General features: G+C 47.4%; 1 protein-coding gene across 4 annotated transcripts; it reads right to left on the bottom strand.

The window, feature by feature from the left end:
• Nucleotides 1-350: 350 nt before the first annotated feature.
• On the bottom strand, nucleotides 351-22,395 carry CHRNA1 (cholinergic receptor nicotinic alpha 1 subunit). Of its 4 annotated transcripts, XM_084524612.1 has the most exons (11): nucleotides 21,510-22,395; nucleotides 8,157-8,302; nucleotides 7,990-8,034; nucleotides 7,461-7,570; nucleotides 7,068-7,263; nucleotides 6,400-6,637; nucleotides 5,594-5,651; nucleotides 5,028-5,163; nucleotides 3,663-3,902; nucleotides 1,633-1,793; nucleotides 351-1,242 (listed from the first exon to the last, which is right to left on the bottom strand). In XM_084524612.1, the coding sequence occupies exons 1-10, from the start codon at nucleotides 21,517-21,519 to the stop codon at nucleotides 1,662-1,664; spliced, it is 1,311 nt and encodes a 436-aa protein (XP_084380738.1). In that variant the 5' UTR covers nucleotides 21,520-22,395; the 3' UTR covers nucleotides 351-1,242; nucleotides 1,633-1,661. The 4 variants fall into 4 exon arrangements, with proteins under 4 accessions (XP_084380738.1, XP_084380736.1, XP_084380737.1 ...); XM_084524610.1 differs by lacking the exon at nucleotides 5,594-5,651 and having other exon boundaries at nucleotides 5,028-5,251; XM_084524611.1 differs by lacking the exon at nucleotides 5,594-5,651 and having other exon boundaries at nucleotides 351-1,118; nucleotides 5,028-5,251.
• Between the last annotated feature and the right edge of the window lie 53 nt (nucleotides 22,396-22,448).

Below are 22,448 nucleotides of genomic sequence, written 5' to 3'. Positions count from 1 at the left end.
TTGGCTCCATCCAAGAGCTGAGAACTTACTGAAGATAGGCAGAGCTGCAGCAGGCTCTCCATCTGCCAGCAGTCTTAGCCCAGCATACATCTTCAGCCACCAGTTATGGGGTTGATGATCATCCAGGGAGACAAAGATTACCAACATCAAAACCATAAGAGCCAAGCAGAGCATTACAAGTGATTGACTGACCTGAAGAAACCCTTTGCTTTAGGCTTTAGGGCGAGTACTGCACCTCACCAAAACATTGCCCAAACCGCCCCACTGCAGTAACTGAACTATTACACAAGAGCCTAATTTTCCCCATAGTGTGTTTCAAATGCCCATCCTCTGCAAACATGACACATTCCTGTAGAACCTTAACATAAGTTATTTTATTAAACTCACAGCAAATTATTTACAGATGTTAGCAAAGCAGTCTTACTGGCTTGGGCAACCAGCTCGGAAAGATGAGTAACTTGTATTCTTTGCCCCACCTCTGCTTATTTATTTTTGAGAAGAATAGACAGCACTGCTGGAACTTCCACACTGTGTTATTGAAACAAACATAAGCTTGTTGCCTGGGTTGAATATTTACTGGAAAAAAACCAACAACCCTACAACATCAAAGGTCTTTGGACGAAAGTAGCACTACTCAGTTTTGTCACTAGAGTGAGCTGCTGCTCAACATTTGAAGAAAGCTTGGTTAATTCAGGCCATTTGAGGGTGGAGGTCCTATCATTTTGCCACATGGAGTAGAACCGGTATTCAAGCTTTCCATAGGAATATTCTTTGTGATGCTGTGTCTGACTTTGATGCTCGTGACATATTTCAGCAGAGCAGAGGACGGAGAGTTGTGTTTAAGATGTCACACTGAGCATTCTCATAATCTGAAGCTGCCCCCACAATTACTCATCACTCAAAATGGAGAGCAGACACCAAGGTGTGCTTGGTCTCTGTCTGTAGCTTATTTGGGTGGCCACAGAGCAGGACTCACTGATAGAAGAGGGTGAAAAATCCTCCTCTGCAAGTCCTTTATCGTGGGCCTGGATAGCAAATAAATACCTGCAAAAGCCAACTGGCTGCGGATCCTTCCCACAACAAGGAACATTCCCTCCTCTTTTCTGGACCAAGAGTTTCTGCAGGTAGAGTCACACACAACAGTTGTTTCAGGTTTGTATGTGAAAATCAAGTGCTTAACCAAGGATTTCGAGACATTTCTGCTGGTTACAGTCCACGTTACAAGGAGAGTCATTTGTGACACTGCCAATGCAAAAACCACAGAGCAGATATTGAAACCAACTTGGAAGCTAAAGCTGGATAAAGATTTATTGCTCAGCTAAAGCTTAGTACTGCTATTGATGTCACTTGAATTGTGTCTGTGGCTTACAAAGTCAGACAGTCTTATTAATACCTTAACATTCCTAATAAATGGTAAAATGGACCAAAACCTGGCTGACAGCCATTCGGTCCAGCAGTAGCGCAAGTAAGTCTTTTTGGCAATGAAACGGCACCAAGCAGCAGCTCAGAAGTGCTAAGTATGGAGCCTTACATTTTATTATCCCTGCTCATTCCCAGGGGAACTGAGTCCTGCCTGTGAAACTTCCAGGGGCTGGCCAGGTTTTGACGGTTAAGATGCTTTCAGATGCTTACCAGGGCAGCAAATAGTTTCCATCTGATGTTCATCCTTGCTGATTTAATTCAATCAGGCGACCAGCAAATACAGCTAACGTTCCAATAATACAAACTAGCATAAATATACCAAGGAGAAGATGATCGATCACCATTGCAACAAACTTCCACTCTTCTGCAGCCTGAGGAAGAAAGAAAGGAGATATTAAAATATCTGCAGAACCATATCTGCTGTGGGCATTTTTGTAATTTACGGTCTTGAACAATGGAAAGACTCTTCAGTAAGATCCACTAGTATGCAAAAAATACTCATTTTCTTTGCAAAAGCAGCTCAGTGGTTCAGAAAGCCTGAGCTATCTAGAAATGCAAGTTTCAAGACTAAATTATTAAAACAATTTGGTGAACAATTTCATTTTAAAAATGCTGGAAAGCCTAATTTTTAGTCAAATAGTTGCTTTTGAAAGAATACTTAAAAAGTAGGAAGCTAAACAATTAGTTCTACCGAACTGGCTTTTGTTTTCCTATTGCCTTGTCATTCTAATGGGATGCCTAAGCAATTATTCATTAGTTTAGCTCCAGCCCACTTCCCATGCCTACAATGCACTCCAAGGCCTGGGACAGCCTTCTCTGAAGCTCCCTTAGTCTTTTTCCCAGTCACAGATCATGGCACAAACCAGCAAAGGCACAAACCAGCACAAACCAGCAGAGGGCAAGGCATGGAGCACAGCAGGACTGGGGGCTTGGCCTTCCCACCCTGAAACTCTGCCCTATGACCGAGGTGCCCTGGCCTAAGGCACACTCTCCTTTTGCGTCTGGTGCACCACAAGTAGAAGGGGCTGCTGGAACTCATCCAGAGGAGGACACTTATCAATACTGCTTCGAGGTGGTTCATAAGCAAACACCATGATGTGACAAGCCTCCAGGAGCCACAGCCTGCAGTTTATTTTTGGAATTTGACTTTTGAAACCCTCTGGAAGTGGTGCCTAGATGACACAAACAGCTGGGCTCCACTTCCGAAGGGAGCACTTGCCAGTAACTGGAGACCCTCCTTGTAAGTACAGGAGGAAGCAGAGCCCAGAGGCACTGAAACCATGTCAGCCCTGCTGAAGGTAGCACTTTATCTGCCGAGGAGCCATTGGGAACACGAGACTGCAACCGGAGCCATCTCACACGCTCCTGGAATGTGGTCACAGGAACAAACACTGGGGTGTAAATTCTGCCCGAGTGGAGGAGAGGCCAAATTATTGTCCCCGAGAAGCCCCTCCCCATCTGCAGGTTAGCTGTCACCACTAGACATGAACTTCTCAGCAGGAAGCAGCTGATCATTTAGTAAGGTGAGGGATTGGTACTGAGTTACCTGTTCAAAAGCTGTGTGAGCTGCAAAAATTGAAATGAAAGAGGGGGTTAATTGCATTGGACATGCTAGGAGGAGGCAGAGTTAGGTTTTCCTGGGGAACGCTGCCATATATGACTCTACACGCAGTTTTCCTTCCTTTGGCTTGCAACGTGGAAAAAGACAGTAATCAGAGTAGCTCATGATGTGTTTCTCTTGCAGGGACTACTTGTAGCATTCATGGATCAACAAAAAAAACTTATCAAAATGGGAATTATCACTTTGAAGTCACATTGGCTTCTCAAAACTACATCTGAATTCTGCAGTTGGGCTTGCTTCCTGGCTTTTTAAGATTGCCTACCACAGGGGGAAGATGCCCAAGCCAGGGACAAGAGGAATGGTTCTTGGAATTGCTTACAGTTCTGGAATCTGTGTTGCTACTCACACTCCGGCTCTGTAGCTTCACATACCACATTAAGAAAACCATAGCACTGCTACTTTTTTTTGTTTGTTTTAACTGAGATTCAGTTGCCATCTGTGACTATTATCTGTCACTCCTCAATGAGTGAATTAAGGGCAGAAGACTGTCCCCTGATAAAGCCAAATCAGGGATTGGAGTTTTTTTTTTTTTTTTTTTGTGAGTCATGGATATTTTGCCAAAAAATGAGATGTAGGAGTATGAAAGTAAGAAATGAATCATGCACAAAGAATGCCTTACATTACTGGATTCTTGGTCCGATTTCATCGTTTCCGCAATGTATTTGATTCCCTCTATAGCATTTTTCACATCTGGATTTTTGGTAAGTGGGGAGTAGAAGTTGACAGGCATAGGACCTGGCTTCCCAGAAATTTCAGAAATATCAATATCTTCTGCAAAAATCCTTTTGTCTGGTTTATCCCTGGATGGCCGTTTCATTGTAGAGAAAAACATGATGTTTGGGATTGTATCAATGAAGATCTGAAAACAAAGAGGCAGAAGAGGAACATTTCTGTTTGGAGGGGCTGCTTAGCAGATGCAGCTCTGCAATAAACAAAGGCGAGCTGCTCAGGTCGCAGATAACTTCCCGTCCTGGGCTCAGTAGAAATTCCGCTTTGGAGTATGTCACACCACATGCTGCATTCATATTGTATCTGTGTCATCCACAGGCCCATCACACGCTTTCTGGAAGTGATTTTGCATGGCTGTGTAGCCAGAAGAGGGTCTCCTGGCTACTTATGCCTGACTATTCCAACTGTTTGTTATTACAAGCCTTATAGGCACATGTAATGTCCTTTGGTGTAAGGGGGCCTTGCTTCCAGATCAATTTTAAGCACACGCAGTGTTTGTCATTTGAAATCTCTCTTCTGCAGCATTTTTTGTGCTGCAGAACAAATCTGATGTAAGCTGTAGCCTTAAAAGGAAATCAGCAGAGCAACCTCCTGTTCATGTCATGGCTTAATATGAACCTAGGCAGGCTTATAAAAGATAAGAATAACTGGCTGGGTCCCCTTTGGTGCTGTCTGCCTGGCAAAGAGCTCGCAGTAATGGACACCCAATTATTTCTACAGCTCATGGTCACCATATAGGCCAGTGTGAAAACATCTTCCTTCCCAACTACTGGAAAAGTACAGAGGAGACCTTGGCTCTTGCTAAACCATCTTTTGCAGAACAGAAGGCAGAGCACAGCTATCCCTGGCAACCTTTGTGCTCCCAATTCACATGATCTGATGGGCCTGGCCCCGGGCAGGCAGAAATAGATAATTAGACTATAGTAATGTCCCTCGAGCCCAGTTGGCCAGCTTTCTTCTCCCTGTACCCTAGCTGCCCATGCTTTGCCTCGTCCATTCCCTTCAGGACTTTACCCAGTGGGCAATTCTGTTACATAAAGGAGAAACTTGGCAGTCTCGTTGCCTTTACGCACAACTAAGTAGGAAATGCTGGCTCTTGTGCCTGGAGAGATCTAACACTATGCATCTACTTCCCTGATTCATGCTGACTTGTAGGAGAAAATCCGCCAAAACCAAACCAAACCAAAAAAAAACAACACAACACACACACAATGCTCTGTGGAAACCACAAAACATGCAAAAGCATCGAGCTCACCTTCCTGACCCAGTGCGGCATGGTGTGAGTACTTGGGGAGCGGTGGTGGGTGTTGATGACAATAACTGTAATGATGATTGAAGCGATGACAAACACCATGGTAAACAGCATGTATTTGCCTATCAGAGGCACTGCGCTGGAGGTGGAGGGAATCAGCTCCACAATGACCAGAAGGAACACAGTCAGAGACAGCAAGACAGAGATGCTGAGAGTCATTTTCTCACCTGCCATGCCAAAACACAAAACCAAACTAATTATAATAAAAAAACAATACCACTGCTGTTCATATAATTCAGAACTGAGACTGTCAATTTGAGAAGTTCAGATGTGAATGATGGCTACCCACACACATGCATTTTCATGCACCTGGAACGCTATCTGCACTCCCAGCACCCAAAGTGGTAACGCTGCTGGCCAAACCCGACTGCCCCATACAGCCCCAGGCCCAGCAGTACAATGGAAGTCTCCAGACATGACTAGGCTGAGGTACAGGTGGTGGGTATGGAAAGCCTGCTTGCCAGGAGCACTTTATGAGCTGTGGGATTTGAATGATGAAATGCATGCACCTGATTAATGCCTGCTCCAGAGCCTCCTGGGGTCCACCTGCCTCAGCACAGCATGAGCCTGCCAGAGAGCGAGTGAGCAGACAAAAATCACATCTGGCACCAGAGGTCAGCTGCTATGGGGGACATTTCAGTACTTAGGATGTCAGAACTGAACCACAAATCATGATTCACACAGCTTTTTTCTATCCATTTCAACTTTCTGTAAAGTTGTCCACCCAAAGAACTTGTGTTGGAAGTCTTTCATAGGATGGTCTCTGAAATTAAGTGGTATGAGAAGCTGGGCAAGGCAGAACGAACAAAGCATGAGACATGGTAGCAGGGAAAAAGAGCTTTCTTCAGCAGAGCTGCTCAGCAGAGACAAAGCAGGCCAGAAGAAGCCAGAATTACTCTGTGTCAAACAAGCCAACGTGTGCACACAGATGGCAAGGTGGCTGCTCCAGCATAGTGCAGAGGGGCCTCAGGCCCCCCGCTTCCTCACACACTGTGTGATGTACAACCATACTAAAAGCCTGAGTGACAGAATAAGAAAGTCGGCTATCCAAATCATTGTTTTGCAGAAGTTAATTAACTGGACAGTTAATCAGTGTTTTCCATGGGAAATCAGCCTAATTTGTCCTTATTAATAGTTTCAGCTTTCAGAGCTTACCATTTATTTGCAGAATGTTTAGACTTGTTATTTTGAGCTAAAACATCTGTTTAGCAAGCACTACCCCTTGGGTTGGGTGGTGGCTTCAGATGCTCAGAATTTCTCCAAAACTTGTTAGAAGAGCAATTTCTATGGCAGTAGAATGAATAAATTCACATACCTGAATCTGTGGGCAGATAAAAAACCAACCCAGTTAAAAATGAGAAAAGCAGGCAGGGAATGATGACATTGACGATGAAGTAGAGCGGCAGGCGCTGCATGAGGAAGTGGTATGTGATGTCCAGGTAGGGCGTGTCGGGGCAGCAAGCGTAGTAAACCCAGTGCTTCCAGCCCCGGTAGTCCTTCATCACCCACTCACCGCTCTCCATGAAGTTACTCAGGTCAGGACGATCACTCTCCTGACAGAAAATAAATAATAGAGTATTAGATGTTCTGAACAAAACCCAACTTGGCAGTCACTCAGGAACAGAATTTCTAATAAGTCAGGCACTTTATGCATCTTTGTAAGCAAAGCAACCACTCTTAATTTATGTGATTTTGCCTTAGAACATCATCCTTTGCACAGAGTTCAACTTAATGTTTTAAAGAAGGAATCAGAGACAGTCCACTGAAGGGAAATTTGGGGAGGACATGGGAAATAAGCACACTCGGAATTTGATAAGTCAAACTTGGACAATTTTTGTGATCGATCTACAAATGGGGCTTCTGTATTATACAGGTAGTGTATGCTTGTTTTTCAGTCAGTTATTTTCCATTCTAAACCTGAGATTTCTCTACGAAAGTACCCAGGTCTTTATTGCTTTTCCCGGTTACCAAACTGTTGCTTACCGGGTTAATAACCACCACCGTACCATCATATGTCCAAGTTCCCAGCTTCATGCTGCAGTTCTGCTGGTCGAACGGGAAGTGCGTGACTATAATTTCACAGTAACTTTTAAAAATGGCAGGAGGTGTCCAGGTGATCTTCCCCGTGTGTTCCAGAAGGACTTTGGTGTATTTAACAATGGCAAAATCACCATCTGCACTGTGAAAGGAAGGATGTTAGCGGCTACCCAGTGGCCTGGGAGCAGCCTAGCTGCGTAAAGCAGTTGGTGCTCAGCCTCTGGTCCCTGCAGCAGGATGGGGTTGCTATGGGACAGCATTAGAAAGCAGACACACTCTCCTGTCTCAGTTTCCATAAAGGTGACACTGGACAGGGATGTCCCTTCCTAAGCTGCTTACTTGTTGTAAAGGACAAGGTCTGGGCGCCAGATGTCATCTGACGGGATGCGGATTTGTTTCACACCACCGTAGTCTTCTGGATTCCACTTCAGGTTGACATCTGTCCATTGCTGCGGAGGGAGGAGTTCAGCCAGGGAGAACCTCTCCCAGCACTGCTCAATACTTCCTAGAAACACCCATCTCCCTAGCTTCAGGTTATGCATGAAAGCATTGACACATATTACTATGCCCCTAGCTAATTCATTTTTTTTTTAAACATTAACTTCAATATTGGTTTAAGACACTTAATCCAAAATAAATATACCCAAAGCCTACTGTCTGAATTGCTATCAGAGAAGGAACATAAAGGTGCAGTATTATTTTTTTAAGGCCACTAGCATCTGAAGCTTTTTGTTCTTGAGGCCCCAGAATGAAGAAATACTCCACCAGCTGATCCATTGGTTCAAGCTGCCCCCAAAAGTAGTTCATCCCTGGCTGTGTCTAGCATATTTATTTGAACAGGACAGAATAGTTAGCAATATTTAGTTACCTGCTTCAGGCGGACATTGGTTGTTACGATCTGATTTACTTCATCCTTAAAAAATAGAAAGAAAGAAAAGGAGACACCAGCAGCACACATCAGGATTAGAGGGGAAGGGAAGCCATGCCATTTGGAAATACCCTGTCAACCAGTGTTGACGCATGCCCACACCATACCACATTAATAAGCTGGATGAGCTGCAGCCCAACCGTGACGACAACAGCATCCCGGTGGTCCTCCACAGGCCGCACAACCTTGTTGTAGTCCCTGAACAGGTCCTCGACGAGGCGCGTCTCGTGCTCATAGCACAGGGCCAGCCCAGCTGCGAAGGGCAGGGAGGTGTCAGTGGGATGGGGACATGCTGAGGGGCCAGGCACAGGGCAAGTGCCACCAGCAGCTGGTCCCTGCGGCTGGCCAGCACTGAGCCTGCCCTGTGGCTCCTCTCTCAGTTCACCTGCGTGCTGCAAATGCCACCAGCAGGGACAATTCCTTGTCTGATCTGCAGGTCAGATCAGGATGAAGGCAGAAAGAGTTGCCAACACGTAGATGAGCAAAAACAAATGGCCGTGACTGTGGAAGTCAGACTGAGCATTAGGAATCCCCTGCAGGCTCTCCCAACCCATGGCTGTGGTAGAGCTCAGTATTTCTGGGCAGTTTAACACAGAAAATGCCCATCATCAGCGATTTCTTATGTTGCTGCCCTGTCTGCCTTCGATTCTATGGTCCTGCCAGTAATAGTAGTGTTAAACAGGACCAACCTCAGTCATTTGGGTGAAAGCAATGTCCAGGTTCGTCCACCTGAGGCCTACACACAGCCAGCTCTTTCTGATGCCGGGAGTCACTCTGGCAGCACCCAGGAGGGCAGAGAAGGAGGCAGTTCACAAATTGTGCTTATATTTCTATGTCCCGTGCTCCCTTGTCTGCCAAGCCACCTACTCCTCTTAACAGCAGCAAGAGGCGGTGGAGAACAGCTGAGCTTCACCACAAGCACACTTGGAAGATCTCTCCCTTGCCTTTTTGCCTCTCAGTTGGGATCCTGGGCCATTGAATTCAACAAGAATTTTGCCGCTGACTCCAGACTAAGCCAGGATTTCCCCATATTTCCTAACTGCCTTTTCACCAGGTCCTGTCATGCAGCTGAGCTGAGATGCCAAGGATTCTGTCTCAGCCTTGTCCTGTCACCAGACCTTATTAAAATACCCGAGTGTCATTGCAAAAACCCCATGCGTGGACTGCGCAACCGGGCACTGCTCGCTTCCCGACGGCTGCTTTCTCTTCCTACGCTGTGATCATCGAGTGTCACAGCTAGGTTAAGCATTTTGCCATGCTTTATTAACCCAACTAAAATCCTTCACACTATTAGCTTCTGGGGGGCTTGGTAGGAATTTGGAATACTTCCTGATTTTGGTGAAAAAGGTTTAGGATCACAAAATCCTTATTCTTTCAAAGGATGATTTATGGAGAATTATCCTGGTACAATATACCCAGCTGCAAAACAGTTCTGTATCCTTGACAGTAGTCCTGAAACTGGTGAAATTCTACATTTCAAGCCATGTTTGCTAGACCCTCTCATTAATTTGGAAATAAATTTAGCACTAGAATAAATAAGAGCATGGCAAACACACAGAGAGGAAAAAAACTAAACACAAACTTTTCACTTCAGACTATCTGAGGGCTGAAATTAGAAATGTTTTAGCTGCTATCAGAGCATGCCAAAGCTCTTATTTGAGTGATACGGCATGTCATAAAACCTCCCTCTGGGCAGTCTGCTCCCAGAACACGCGCTTTTATAGCAATACGCACACAAAGCCATGCTCCCACACCCTCCCAAAGGACCAAGCCCAAGACAATCACTGAACCACGCTCGTTTACCTGCGGAGAAGACCAGGAGGAGCACACGACGGACCTCCATCACCTGAGCTCCCTCCTGCTGCAGCCCCACAGAGCCTGGAGCACACGCAGTGCCTTTAACATCTCCCCGGGGGGGCTGGACAGCCTCCTGCCAAGAGGCCGGAGCGATATAGCCACCGAGGTGTTGCCTTACACCACCTGTTTTGGGGAATGACAGCTGAGGGCCACCGCACCGGCTGGGGAATGGGAGCACAATGTGTTTCACCGGTCAAGTATCTTCTACTGTTTACAGAAGGCCATATTTTCTAAGTGGCACTGTGATTTGTGTTTAATAAATAAGAAAGGATTGTCTGTAATGTAGCAGGGCATCACAGCAAGACTGCAGAACCTTCCCAAACTGGAGATCAGGCCATGTGTGCACCACCCTCTGACTGGAGCGGCTTGCCAGATTAGGGATTTTATTTCTCCCAGGGAAAACAGCTCGGTCACTTATTTCTGATGTACCCTCATTGGCATACAGGCTGAACTGTATGCCAATACAGTTCACAGGTGGATCTTTGAAGATAGAAAAAAAATACATTCAAGAGAGATCCATCACCTTGAACCTACTGGGATGTTCAGAAGGTACTGGGTAGTGTCCCTACCCTGACAGCTAACCTAAATAACCTGCAGAAAGAAGGGAAAGCCTTCCCATGGATAAGGCTTACTGAACTGTGGAGAGGCAAATGGTAGGGATATGTTTCCATATCTCCAGTCTCCACAGGATTGGTTTCCATAGCAGGGCAGATCCAGTGGATTCCTCCAGGGCATGCTGATGCCTGCTTATTAGCACCATAAATCACCTGGAAAAGTGGTGAAGAGTGAGGTGTTTGGTAATTACAGTGGGATATTTAGGCAAGTAAAGACAAAGACCATCTCTCAATAATTATATAAACAAGTATATATGTATAAAATAAACAGTGACTTCCTCTGAGCTCACTGATGTCACATAGGATCAAAACCACGAGACGGACAGTTCTGTGAAAGCTCAGTGCTCAGCTGACTGAGAAAAGCCAGCCTCTTGGTTCCTAGGAAAGGAGAGGAAGCAACAAGGCCAGACCATGTTGCTATAAATCCATGGTGCCCTTAGTGCTGCTTGCAGTTCTGGTCCTCTGGTTTCAAGGAGAGATTTGGAAAAGACACAGGAGAAAACTGCAAAGACATCCAAGGTAGAGAATGGCTTCTGTACCAAGAACAAATAGATAAGAGTACGGCCCCCCAGCTAGAAGAGAAACCAGAGGGAGAAAGGGCTTTGGGCAGGGTTTGTAAAACGGTCTGGAGAAGACCAAAAACTACAGCTAGATCAATTAGCTTCACACTACTAAATACAGAAGCGATTCCTGTCACAGAAGCCCCATCGTCACAAGGCACAGGGGGCTGGCACTGCATCCTGGGGAGTGCTGCTGGATGCAAAAAAGCGCTTCTCCCTAGGCACCTGCTGTTCAGAGACAGGCTGCTGGTCTAGATGGCCAACACAGCCACCTGTACGCAGTGCTCTGAATGTCGTTTTCTGGAAAACATTCCCCACAAAGAGCTTTCCTCGCTTCGCCTCTGGGTGACACCAGCTGCACTTTGTATGTCTTACCGACGTCCTTTGTGCTGCCTGTCAGCTGCTTCAGTGCTTCATGATGGATGCCTTAATTTTATCTTGTTTTATTTGCATTTGTACTTCTTTTTAAATCACCACCCTCGTCCACTCTCCTCCGCTAACCCGGCACCCAGCCCCCAGGTTTACATTTATCCTCCAGCAACATCCCTCCGTCCACATAGCTCGGCAGGGCTCATGTTGCAGCCGGCAGCTCCCATTGTCCCTGCGCTCTCATTTCAAAGCGGCGGCTGGCTGCTCCCCAGCCTTGCCCAGGGCCAGCAGCTGCTGCACAGCCAGCCACAGGCATGGCTGTGACGCCAACAACGCCCTTGGGTCCCATGGGCTCCATAATGCAGTCCCTGCGTGCAACACAGCGCAGGCTCCAGAGCAGATGCAGGAGAGCAAAACCACTGCCTCCAGCAAATGGTAGCTGTTGGGTGACACAGGCTCGTGTCCCTTGAAAAGGTCTGGCTGTCCACAACAAGCAGGATGGAGAAACTGCAAGACTTTATTTAAAATCTTCAGATTATTTATATATAATTCCCACAGAGAAAAGCCTTTTCACATATGTTTAACTCCAAGGTTTCTGGCACAGTTTGTGAAGACCTCCCCAGATCCCAGGCAAGCACAATGCTCGGGCAGAACAGGTTGCACTTACCTAGGTTAAAAACAACTCAAAAAAACAAACAAAAAAAACCACAACTCCCTGCTATCCAAATTCAGAATATTGCTTCTATAATTCGCACATCAGGAACAAGCTCTGCAAAGGGATGCTGCCCACACTAGCCTGAAGGAAGCCAGCCATGAACAAGCACCACTGCAGATAAGTCTTTTTGGCAGGGTGACACCACACAGCCCCATTACAAGTGAGCACAATGCCAAGTGCTTCTGACAGCGAGGAACAAGATTTTGACTGAAATACTTGTCATGATTTACAAGCACAAATGCAATTCCTGACTAGAGTGGGGGAAAGAGCAGGTGCAGGGGGCTCTGATGTCTGCAGGGGCCATGCAGGGGAAGTGGGAGCAAAGCTAACAAAGAGAACAGAGATCACCTTGAACAATGCTGCCACTAACGGGGTGCTTACACGCCTGTTCCCCACTCTGCCTACCCCATTTTGTGGTGCCTTCGTTCATTTACCCCTTTGCAGAGGGTAAAGCCACCTGCACCTCAGCCATCCCTTGGGGGTACGCGTATTGCCACGTGGGGAGCTCAGCTGCTCATCAAGATAGACTTGTTTCGAATTCCACTTGGTGGATGTTACAGCAGGGAGAGTAAGGGCATAACAGCTGAAAATATTAGCAGTGTGTATTCACAGAATCACAGAACTGTCTAGGTTGGAAGAGACCTCAAGATCATTGAGTCCAACCTCTGACCTAACACTAACAAGTCCTCCACTAAACCATATCGCTAAGTTCAACATCTAAATGTCTTTTAAAGACCTCCAGGGATGGTGATTCCACCATTTCCCTGGGCAGCCCATTCCAATGCCTCACAACCCTCTCAGTAAAAAATCCCCCCCCACACTAAAAAATTCTCTGTTCAGCCAGGCTGGTCTTCTTCCCTGCCGGCTCGTCTTTGGGCATGTGGGGACGGACCGCTCCTGCGCCATTAAGATTTCCCTCTTGAAGAGCGCCCAGCCTTCCTGGACTCCTCCGCCCTTCAGAACCATCTCCCAAGGGACTCTGCCAACCAGTGTCCTGAACAGTTCAAAGTCAGCCCTCCGGAAGTCCAATACAGCGGTTTTACTGGTCCTTTTCCTGGCTTCTCCAAGAATGGAGAACTCTACCATTTCATGGTCACTCTGCTCAAGACAGTTTCCAACCACCACATCTCACACCAGTCCTTCTCTGTTTGTGAAGAGAAGGTCTAGTGGGGCACCTCCCCTGGTAGGCTCACTGACCAGCTGTGTCAGGAAGCTATCTTCCAAGCTCTCCAGAAACCTCCTAGACTGCTTTCTCTGGGCTGTGTTGTGCTTCCAGGATATACTTGGGAAGTTGAAGTCCCCCATGAGAACAAGCGCTGATGATTTTGCAACATTTGTCAACTACCTGTAGAACTCCTCATCAGTCTCCTCATCCTGGTTCGGCGGTCTATAACAGACCCCCACCAGGATGCTTGCCTTGTTGGCCTTCCCGCTGATCCTAACCCATAGGGACTCAACCTTATCATTCCCAGCCTCAAGTTTCACAACATCAAAACTCTCTCTGATATAGAGCCACACCACCACCCCTTCTGTGCTGCCTGTCCCTTCTGAAGAGCCTATAGCCAGACATTGCAGCACTCCAGTCATGAGAGTGGTCCCACCACGTTTCTGTGATGGCAACCAAGTCGTAGCCTGCCTGCCGCACGATGGCTTCCAGCTCCTCCTGTTTGTTAGCCATGCTGCGTGCATTAGTGTAGATGCACTTCAGTTGGGCCATTGCCTTCTCTCCCAGCCTTGCCATTGTTCCCCCGGCACAGCTCTAACAAGCCTTGTTTCAGCCGTTCCCCTTCTTACCTAGTTTAAAGCCCTCTCAACGAGCCCCGCCAGCTCCTGGTCCAGGATCCGTTTTCCCCTTAGAGATGGCCCATCTGCAGCCATCAGGCTGGGTGCAGAGTAGAGCGCCCCATGGTCAAAAAACCAAAATTTCTATGTTGGTACCAGCCTCTGAGCCATGTGTTTCTCAGGTGGGCTTTCCATGTCCTCTCTGTACCCCTCCTTGCCACCGTAGGGAGGGACGAAAACACCACCTGTACTCCCGCTCCATCCACTGACCGTCCCAGTCCCCTAACGTCCTGTTTGATGGTCTTCAGGCTTCTCTCTTCAATGTCATCACTTGCAGCCTGGACTATTAAAAGAGGACAATAGTCAGAGGGGCGAACCAGGCTGGGAAGCTTTCTGGCAAAGTCCCTGACCCTGGCCCCAGGGAGGCAGCAGACTTCCCTATGGGAAGGGTCAGGCCGACAAATAGGGCCCTCTGTTCCCCTGAGAAGGGAGTTGCCCACATCACCCCTTCTTTCAGTCCTGGTGGAGGCAGTCCTGAGGTGTGGAGTCGACTTCCTCGCCCTAGGCATCCTCCTGGGTAGACTTACTACCTCTTCCTCAGCTACCTGTCTCTCTCAGCAGTTTTGAGCGGGCAGTCAGTCTGGGTGCGCACAGACTTCCTGGAGAGCGCTGTGCCTGGTGTACACCATTGCAGCTGAGCTAGCGCTAGACCGCCGTTAGAGGAGGTGTTCGTATGGGCGGGGGGGAACGCTCTGCCCTCTCTGCTCGCCCTAACTGCCGTGCCACGCCCTAACTGCTGCACCCCGCCCTGCCACACCACACCCTAACTGCCGTGCCACGCCCTAACGGCTGCGCCCTGCCCTGCCGTGCCACGCCCTAACTGCCGCACCACACCCTACCCGCCAGCCCTGGTCACTGCGCTCCTGCTCACTCGCGCTCCCTAGGGGCAGCTTTTGAACGGCCGGGGAGGGGGCGCTGCTGGCTCCGCCTACGCCTCCTTCTCGCCTCGTTCCCCTCCCTCACGAGGGCTGCCGGGTCCTGGCGGCTCCCTCGAGTGGGCTCGGTGCCAGAAAAATTAGCCCTGCCTGTCCGATCCCCCGCTCTGCTGCAGAACGCGTCTGCCCCAGAGCTGATCGCCTCGGAAGTAGCAATAATATAGTAAATAATATATATATATAATTTTAAGCTTGCAAATGCAGTAGATGCAGATTATAATACAGTTTGGCATCTTAAGAGCGGCATTGCTGGTGACAGCAGCTTATGGCCACGCTGGACAGGAGAAGGCAGCTGTCTGGACATCATGTGGACTGGCCACGTGCTGGTTACCCCTCCAGCTACACGCAGCAGGGCACGCATCCCACTGGGAGCCACCTCCCACAGCCAGCCACTGCTCACAGTCACCACCAGGTCACAACAGGTGAGCAACAAGAGGCGATGGGCACATCACTGCATTTCAGAGGCCGCTGTTGGGAGCCATCTCTTGGCAGAGCACAAAAGGAATAGATATTTTCAGCACATTCAAGGAATTAGCAAATCCAGAGTTCCTAACGGACCGTACTTCTCCCGCTTAGCCCAGTGCACATAAGAACATGCTAAGCATTTGTAGACATCATCTTGAATGTAGGCATGTAGGATTTAATCTACAATTTTAAAAAGATAAAGTTGTAGCTTTCCATACTGAGCCATCCTGCAGATGTATTTTATTCCCGGTGATGTTCGTGGCAATTTGTTTTCAGCATTTCTTTTGTTTTCTACTGCCCAAGCCCAAAGAATTAAAATACCAAGAACTCGGGTCAAAAGCATGGTTGTAACCTCTGTGGTTACAGAGCCGACATGTTGTAGCACAGACACAGAGCACATTTACCTCATCAGAAAGAAGCATGCTTCTGGAAAGAGTGCTGTGAGGACAGCAAAGGGCTGACACGTCCCCTCACAATGACCTTCCTGCACTGCAGAGCTCCTCAGACACTGCTGGTGTGCTTAGAGAAATCTCAGTTATGCTTGGATGGGGTTGGGCCACACCTGTATGAAAATTATTAAAGTCCCTGCCCCTCCCCAGAAGGGCAAATTGCTCTCTGGAAGCCTCCTACATCTCTGGAAAATGCACTCGGCCTGACACAAACCACCACTACTGCCTGTTACTGCAGAAAGGTCCCATGCAAGAGACTTGTTCTAGGGAGATAAATACAGAGCAAAAAAGCAATCAGATCTGAACTGTTACTCTATGACTGAAGCAGGAAGTCCCTCACCCCTCTGCCCAGAAGCTCTGTTCCTCCAGTGCCCAGACAAACATCATGCAGCTGTACAGGCTAGGCCAGTGAGGCAGAAAACACCCAGGCTTCACTCGATTTAGACACATTCAGATCACTGTGACAAACCGGTGCCAAGCCAAGCTCAGCACCCCCAAAGCCATCCCTGGGGCTTGTTCTGAGCTTCACCCTTAGCCACCAAGCAGAAGTTCTCTCTCTGCAGGCATAGAAAATCCTGCAAGGCACAGAAGTGACAGATGAAAGTAAAATTGGCCAGAGAGTGTCCCAGGGCTGACCTGGGGGCCCAGTGGGCACTGTCAGCCCTGTCATGTGCTGACCAGGCTGTCACCTGGGCAAGGGTTAATCAAGCGTTGGGCACCCAAGGGCTCTCTGAGATGCATCTGCCTCAGGATATGGCCTTGTATCATTATATTATGTTGTGGGTACATATCTGATGCAAATTTGCTTTTATAGTACAAAGCTGAGTTACTACAAGTGTCGAAAGCAGAGCTTGGCACTGCATGACTTCTGGAAATGCATCTACCATCTTACCTGCATGCCACTGCATACAGAAGCTTTCACAAGAAAGGCAGCATTTGGCCTGAAGGAGCTCTCTGGATCCTCACATTTACATGTTTAAATACACATCTGTTTTAAAATAAGGATTGATTCTCTGTTGGAGTAACTGCAGTGCAGACCATTCACTTACAGCGCTACACAAAAGCAAGCTGCTTGTTCAGCTCCTGTGGGACCTGACACATTTCGGCCTGTATGCTGTATTTCAGAGTTTTCCTAGAGACATTTTTGGGGAGCTCCCCTGAGCAGCCAGTGGAAAGGAGAACTGGCAGTGTGGGAAGCACGTTTCATTGCTTAGCTCCTTCTTTTACCCAGTCCACCAGAAAGTCACATCATCCCAGCTCGTCACTGACATAAGCTCTTCTGAGTGCAGGCCCACAAGGACAGCATTGGCCACAACCATTCCTACCAGTGCCATCCCTATCAAGCACAGAAGCAGCTGGCTACCGGAGCACCCCACAGCAAGTACCCCACATGGCCAGCTCCATCTCGGAGCATGGAGGTGCCCTGGAGGTCTGCACGCCACAGAGTGCTTGCACACCACAGCCAGAGCCATTCCCATCGCTCCTGGGGAAAGCACAACAGGATAAAATTTACGACCTTGCAAAACACCTCCATGAGCCTGTGGGAGCCCCAAGGCACCTTGTTTTGTGCTAGCAAGTCTTTCATGGCCAGTGTTAGCTGAGTAAACACCGTGCAAAGCGAGTCTATTTTATTTTGAGTTCTGAAACTACCTGGCAGAGCACTCTCCCTTCTCGCACCGGGCTCCCCCTCCCCAAGCCCTTGCTGGTCCCAGAAAGCACGTAGGAGGGATATCTGCAAAGCATCCATCTCACCTACGGCTACGGGTGAAGGCAGCACCCCCTTCATGGCAGCATTTGGGGCAGGAGGTTCGGTTCCCAGGGGCTAAGCCCTGCTCCTTCCCATGGCAGGCCTGCCTTTGTGGGGTGTACTTCGACAGCCACTGACTCCGTGCCAAAATACGCACTTTTATTGCTTACCTTGGGATCTTTGCCAGTACTTGCACAGCTTTTTGCTGGTAATGAATGGAAAATACTGGCTTCTGTGGTTCCTGTTGTGCAGCTCTCACCTGCCACGCTCCAGGTTTATTTTGCCCCCTTGCAGGCTGCAAGCTCTTTGCCACATTTGTCCTCTGCATTGGCCAACAGTGAGCTTACAGGTTGTGTTTATAACTGAAGAGGGGGAAAAATACTCTCTACTGAAGAAATGCTTTCAAACAGGTAGCCAAAGGATTAAAAAAATAACAACACCGTGCTGGAATACAGGCTGCACTGAGCGGTGGCTGCAAGGCCCGGCAGCCCCATGTGTGAAGCAGGAGCCAGGAGGTCACTTCCACTCTGTGAAGTCCACGCTGACTCTGTGTTTGGGAGTGCACATGAAGCCAAATTCCTGATTTCCCTGCTTGTTAGTATTTGGGATTTGACAGAAGTTCAAAACCTCACATTCAAGACAGTTGGGGAAATAGTACACACAAAACAGCACAGGGAGCAATGGAAGTGTAACATAAACAATGCAGGAGCTAAAGCAGCACAAGAGAAACTGGCATTGAAACAAAGAGGTTTTACCGGTCTGAATAATGTCTATTTTTCAGATTAGCCTAACTGGGAAGTTTGTCTACCTAGGAGACAATGGCTGCATCCAAGGCACTTTCTGTAAAGACTTGGTGGTCTCTCTCTACTTTCTCCTCCTCCTGCACCCTCTCCACGCACAGATGAGTGACGCTTGGTGGCAGACACTGGGAAGGATGTGGCCATGACAGCACTGAGGGCCTCATTCTTCTGGCTGCTTTCAGCACACTCACATGCCAGTGTAATGAGGGGGAAAAAGGAAAAGAGTCATTGATTATTACTCAGGCCACGGTGCAGAGAGTCCAAGAGAAGACAGCACCTGTCCTGGTTCTTATTGTATTTCTTCACGTAAATAGAAGCAGACAAAGAAACAAAGGTGGCTTCTCTGACTAGAGCCCAGCAAGCAGTAGCAGTTCAGCTAGGCCGAGGCTCGCTGATGAAGTTGCTCAGTAATAGAAGACTTGGGGGTAGATGTCACAGCAGAACAGTTTCATGCTAAATTCTTCTGGGCTTAGTGAGTGATCTTCCCAGTGAGAGCTACAATACACCACCATACGAATAACAATGAAAAAGAAAAGAAAAGAAAAGAAAAGAAAAGAAAAGAAAAGAAAAGAAAAGAAAAGAAAAGAAAAGAAAAGAAAAGAAAAGAAAAGAAAAGAAAAGAAAAGAAAAGAAAAGAAAAGAAAAGAAAAGAAAAGAAAAGAAAAGAAAAGAAAAGAAAAGAAAAGAAAAGAAAAGAAAAGAAAAGAAAAGAAAAGAAAAGAAAAGAAAAGAAAAAGGTAATTTTGATAATTTGGACTGTCCTATTTGCATTACTGATGCAGCATGGAAAAAGAAGCAGAGAAGAAGCTCAAATTTCAAATTCTAAAATTCATAGTGAGAACAACAAACTGCAGGCAATATAGCTCTTGAAAATGAAGCCTGGTTGGCTGCCAAACGTATTTTTCAAAACAATGCCTAATTGCCTCAGGAAATACATTAATCAAAGTGTCCCAGAGGCCTGAGAATCATTTGCTGCAATCCACTGAGGCAGGGTAGTGATAAAGACCTGAGTAATGTGAGGAGCTACGCATGTCCCTGAGACAAAACACTTATGTGAGGGGCAGGAAAGGATGCCCAACTAAGAGGTCTTAAACAAATCCCTCAAGCAGCTCATTGACATCGCTCTTCGTAGAGATCAAACCAGAACAAATAGCACTCTGGCCACAAGGCCAGGAATAGAAATCAGAGCAGCTCACAACTTGTGCTGTCCAAACTGACGTGCAGAAGGTGGCACCAAGAAGCAGCCCGTGCAGGGAGCAGATCAGGCCAGCACAGGGAAGCCCTCAGCCCATGCAGGGGCTCTGTAGAGCCAGTCAGAGGCAGGCTGCGGCCTGGCTGGCGGCACCAGGGAGCCCAACACCCAGGCTTGAGGCTGACTGGGGTGCACACTGGCACGGCCAGCCCTGTGCACTGACCCAGGCACCGCAGTGAGCCCCAGCTTTCCACAGCGTGCTCTCTGGCACATCTTGGCTGTTCAGTTGTGCTGCTGTTAGTGTGCGCCCAAGGCACAGCGAGCTCCTTCCTTACATGACTTGCTCAGCAATCATTTTAATCCACAACACGCTTCCTAACCCCTCTTCTCTTGCATTACATTAGCTTTCTAGGTCTGGTGTGCAGTTGCTAAGCAGTAATTTTGCATTACAAAAGAAGAAATCCATGATTGCTAGGTTCACCAATTTTTATTTTTTTCTCCCTGTTGCAATATAATTATAGCTGTAATACAAACATTGCAGAACTTTCATCAGCAGGCAAAAACAAGGTTGAGAACAGGGCGAGCACATCACAGCTGCCTTCTAGGAGCCTTTACTTCCTACTTAGTCGTTGGGGCAGGAAAAGTTTGGTATAGTACAAAACTGCTTATGATACATTTTCTATCCTGCCAGCTAATCTGGGACAAGCAGAAGTTCCCATCCGGGTGCCAGAGGCAGCTTGCTTCCCCATCCCCCTGGTGCAGAGCATGGCCGGTCCCAGCAGTGTGCATTCATCCAGGCAAGCAGCAACCCCACACAACTCAGCACCCTCAGACACCAGATGCGTGGGGACCTCCAAGTTTTCTCCTCTGCTAGGAGCGTCGACCCACCACCACCGAAAGGTTTCCTTTCTCACCCTAAGACTCACAGTTTGCCCCATTCATAGCCCTAAATATTTTTCCCCAACAGTTCCAATGCTTATTTTTCATAAGACAAAGTCATTCCCTGCCTCAATCATTTTTAATAATTTTATCTTCCTTTGTCCTCAGTGAAAGATCTGCTTTCCTTCAGATCCCACTCAAGTCCCTTTACCACTACCACCCTCTTGTACTTGTTTCCAATGCTTCTTATTTCTTCGTTAGAAGTCCAAGGCAGGATTTTTTCCTCAGGTCCCGTCCCCCCTCCCCCCCCCCCCACTTCCCCCTGTGCCCTTTTTGGTGCCAGTGTGGTAGCTCCAGCACCCCCACCATGCCATCAGATACAGGTCCTGCAGCACTGGAAACCCTAAGGTCAACTCACAAACTACAGATAATGTTTATTCATTGTGGAAGTCAATTCATTTAAGGAACAAATAGAGTCAATGATGACCTTTGCTACCAGCAGACCTAGGTTATTTTATCTTCAATTAAGTAGTATGAGTACCAGGAGTACTAGCTTCTGTATTTCCATAAAAAGTTGAATAAGTATAACCTAACATGATTGCCTATATGCACATGCAAGATACTTTCTTGGTTGGCAAAAAGAAGTACTAAGCCTACTGCAAAGACAACACTTATTTGCGTACTACCTGCTTGAATGGTTATCGCTCAGGAAAGACAAAAATTTCCTTAGGATAGTAACTAAAATGATAACAAGATTAAAATGGGGGGCTCTAACTAGACACTTAACATGAAATGACGATTAAGTAAAAGTGAGTAATTTCTTTTTAGCTGAAGCAGCAACGAATGGGGGACACTTAGGGCCATCAGGCAACACAGGGGTGAGGGAAAACGTCCCACATTGTGGGGACAGTGGGAGGGAAAAAAAAAAAAAAGTGGGGGGATGCCTTCCATCCTCTGAAAGCCTCTCCCTGCTCTGTCCCTTCCATCAGCCCCACAGCAGCCACCCAGCCCAGACCAACGCTTGCCATGCACTTACCCATGGGCATCCCCAGCTTCGCCCTCTTCCTTCTGGAAGCCTTTGCTCCTCACTTTTCCAGGAGAGCTGCTCCTCCCCTTCCTGGCAGAAAGGCTACTGGTGCTACTGGTGCAGAGAGGCTACTTACTGCTCACAGGAAGGGAGATCAGCTGGTTGCAACTGCAAAATGATTCCTCCTCCTCCTGGTGCCTGAGGGGAGGGAATGGGTGAAACCTCCAAGCAGCCTCACCTGGTTGCTCTCCTCTGGAGCAGGTGTTGGGAAAGGTGCCCAACCAAAGCATCTCCCCTATCCCTAGTACCTTATAGTGTCTTTCTTCCCCACAGGACCCTGCTTACGTGCCCAAAATTCACTCACTCCTTTCTCCTTTTTCTCTTCAATTATTGCCAACCCTTCAAGCTGGGACTTTGGCTTCCACTTTTGACTTCCACTTTCCTCAAAGCTGCTGTTTCATCCTCACCCCAACTTCAGTGCAAAACAAATACTCTATAAGGTATTTGCATCTGGAATTTGGTGGTGTATCCAACTACTCAGGGCATCTATAGCTGTGTAATGGTGAACTGCAACGCCAGTTTGTATATAGTTAATTACAGCAGTATACATCATTTATGAAGGAGTAGATAGCTTGATGGTATCTTTTTTTGGTTTACGTAAGAGTTCTGAAGCATTCTGTAGAAGCACCCCGGACAATGAAGAAAGAAAATTTCAAACGAAATATAAGGAGAATTTCCTGGGAACCTTAACAAAGCATCAGGCACTGAAGTATTTAGATCAGAGTGGTCTTGTCAGAAATTGTAAAGACCTTTGATGAAATTTGTTTTCTGCGTCAAGGCCGAAACCACAGAATCACAGAATTTCTAGGTTGGAAGAGACCTCAAGATCATCAAGTCCAACCTCTACCTAACGCTAACAATCCCCACTAACTTGTTTCTTTTAATTCA

This window comes from Aythya ferina (genome assembly GCF_964211825.1).
Source record: "Aythya ferina genome assembly, chromosome: 6".
In the NCBI taxonomy this organism is placed as follows: Eukaryota; Metazoa; Chordata; class Aves; order Anseriformes; family Anatidae; genus Aythya; species Aythya ferina.
Note: the sequence above shows the minus strand (reverse complement) of the source record. Positions and strands in the feature narration are given on the sequence as shown.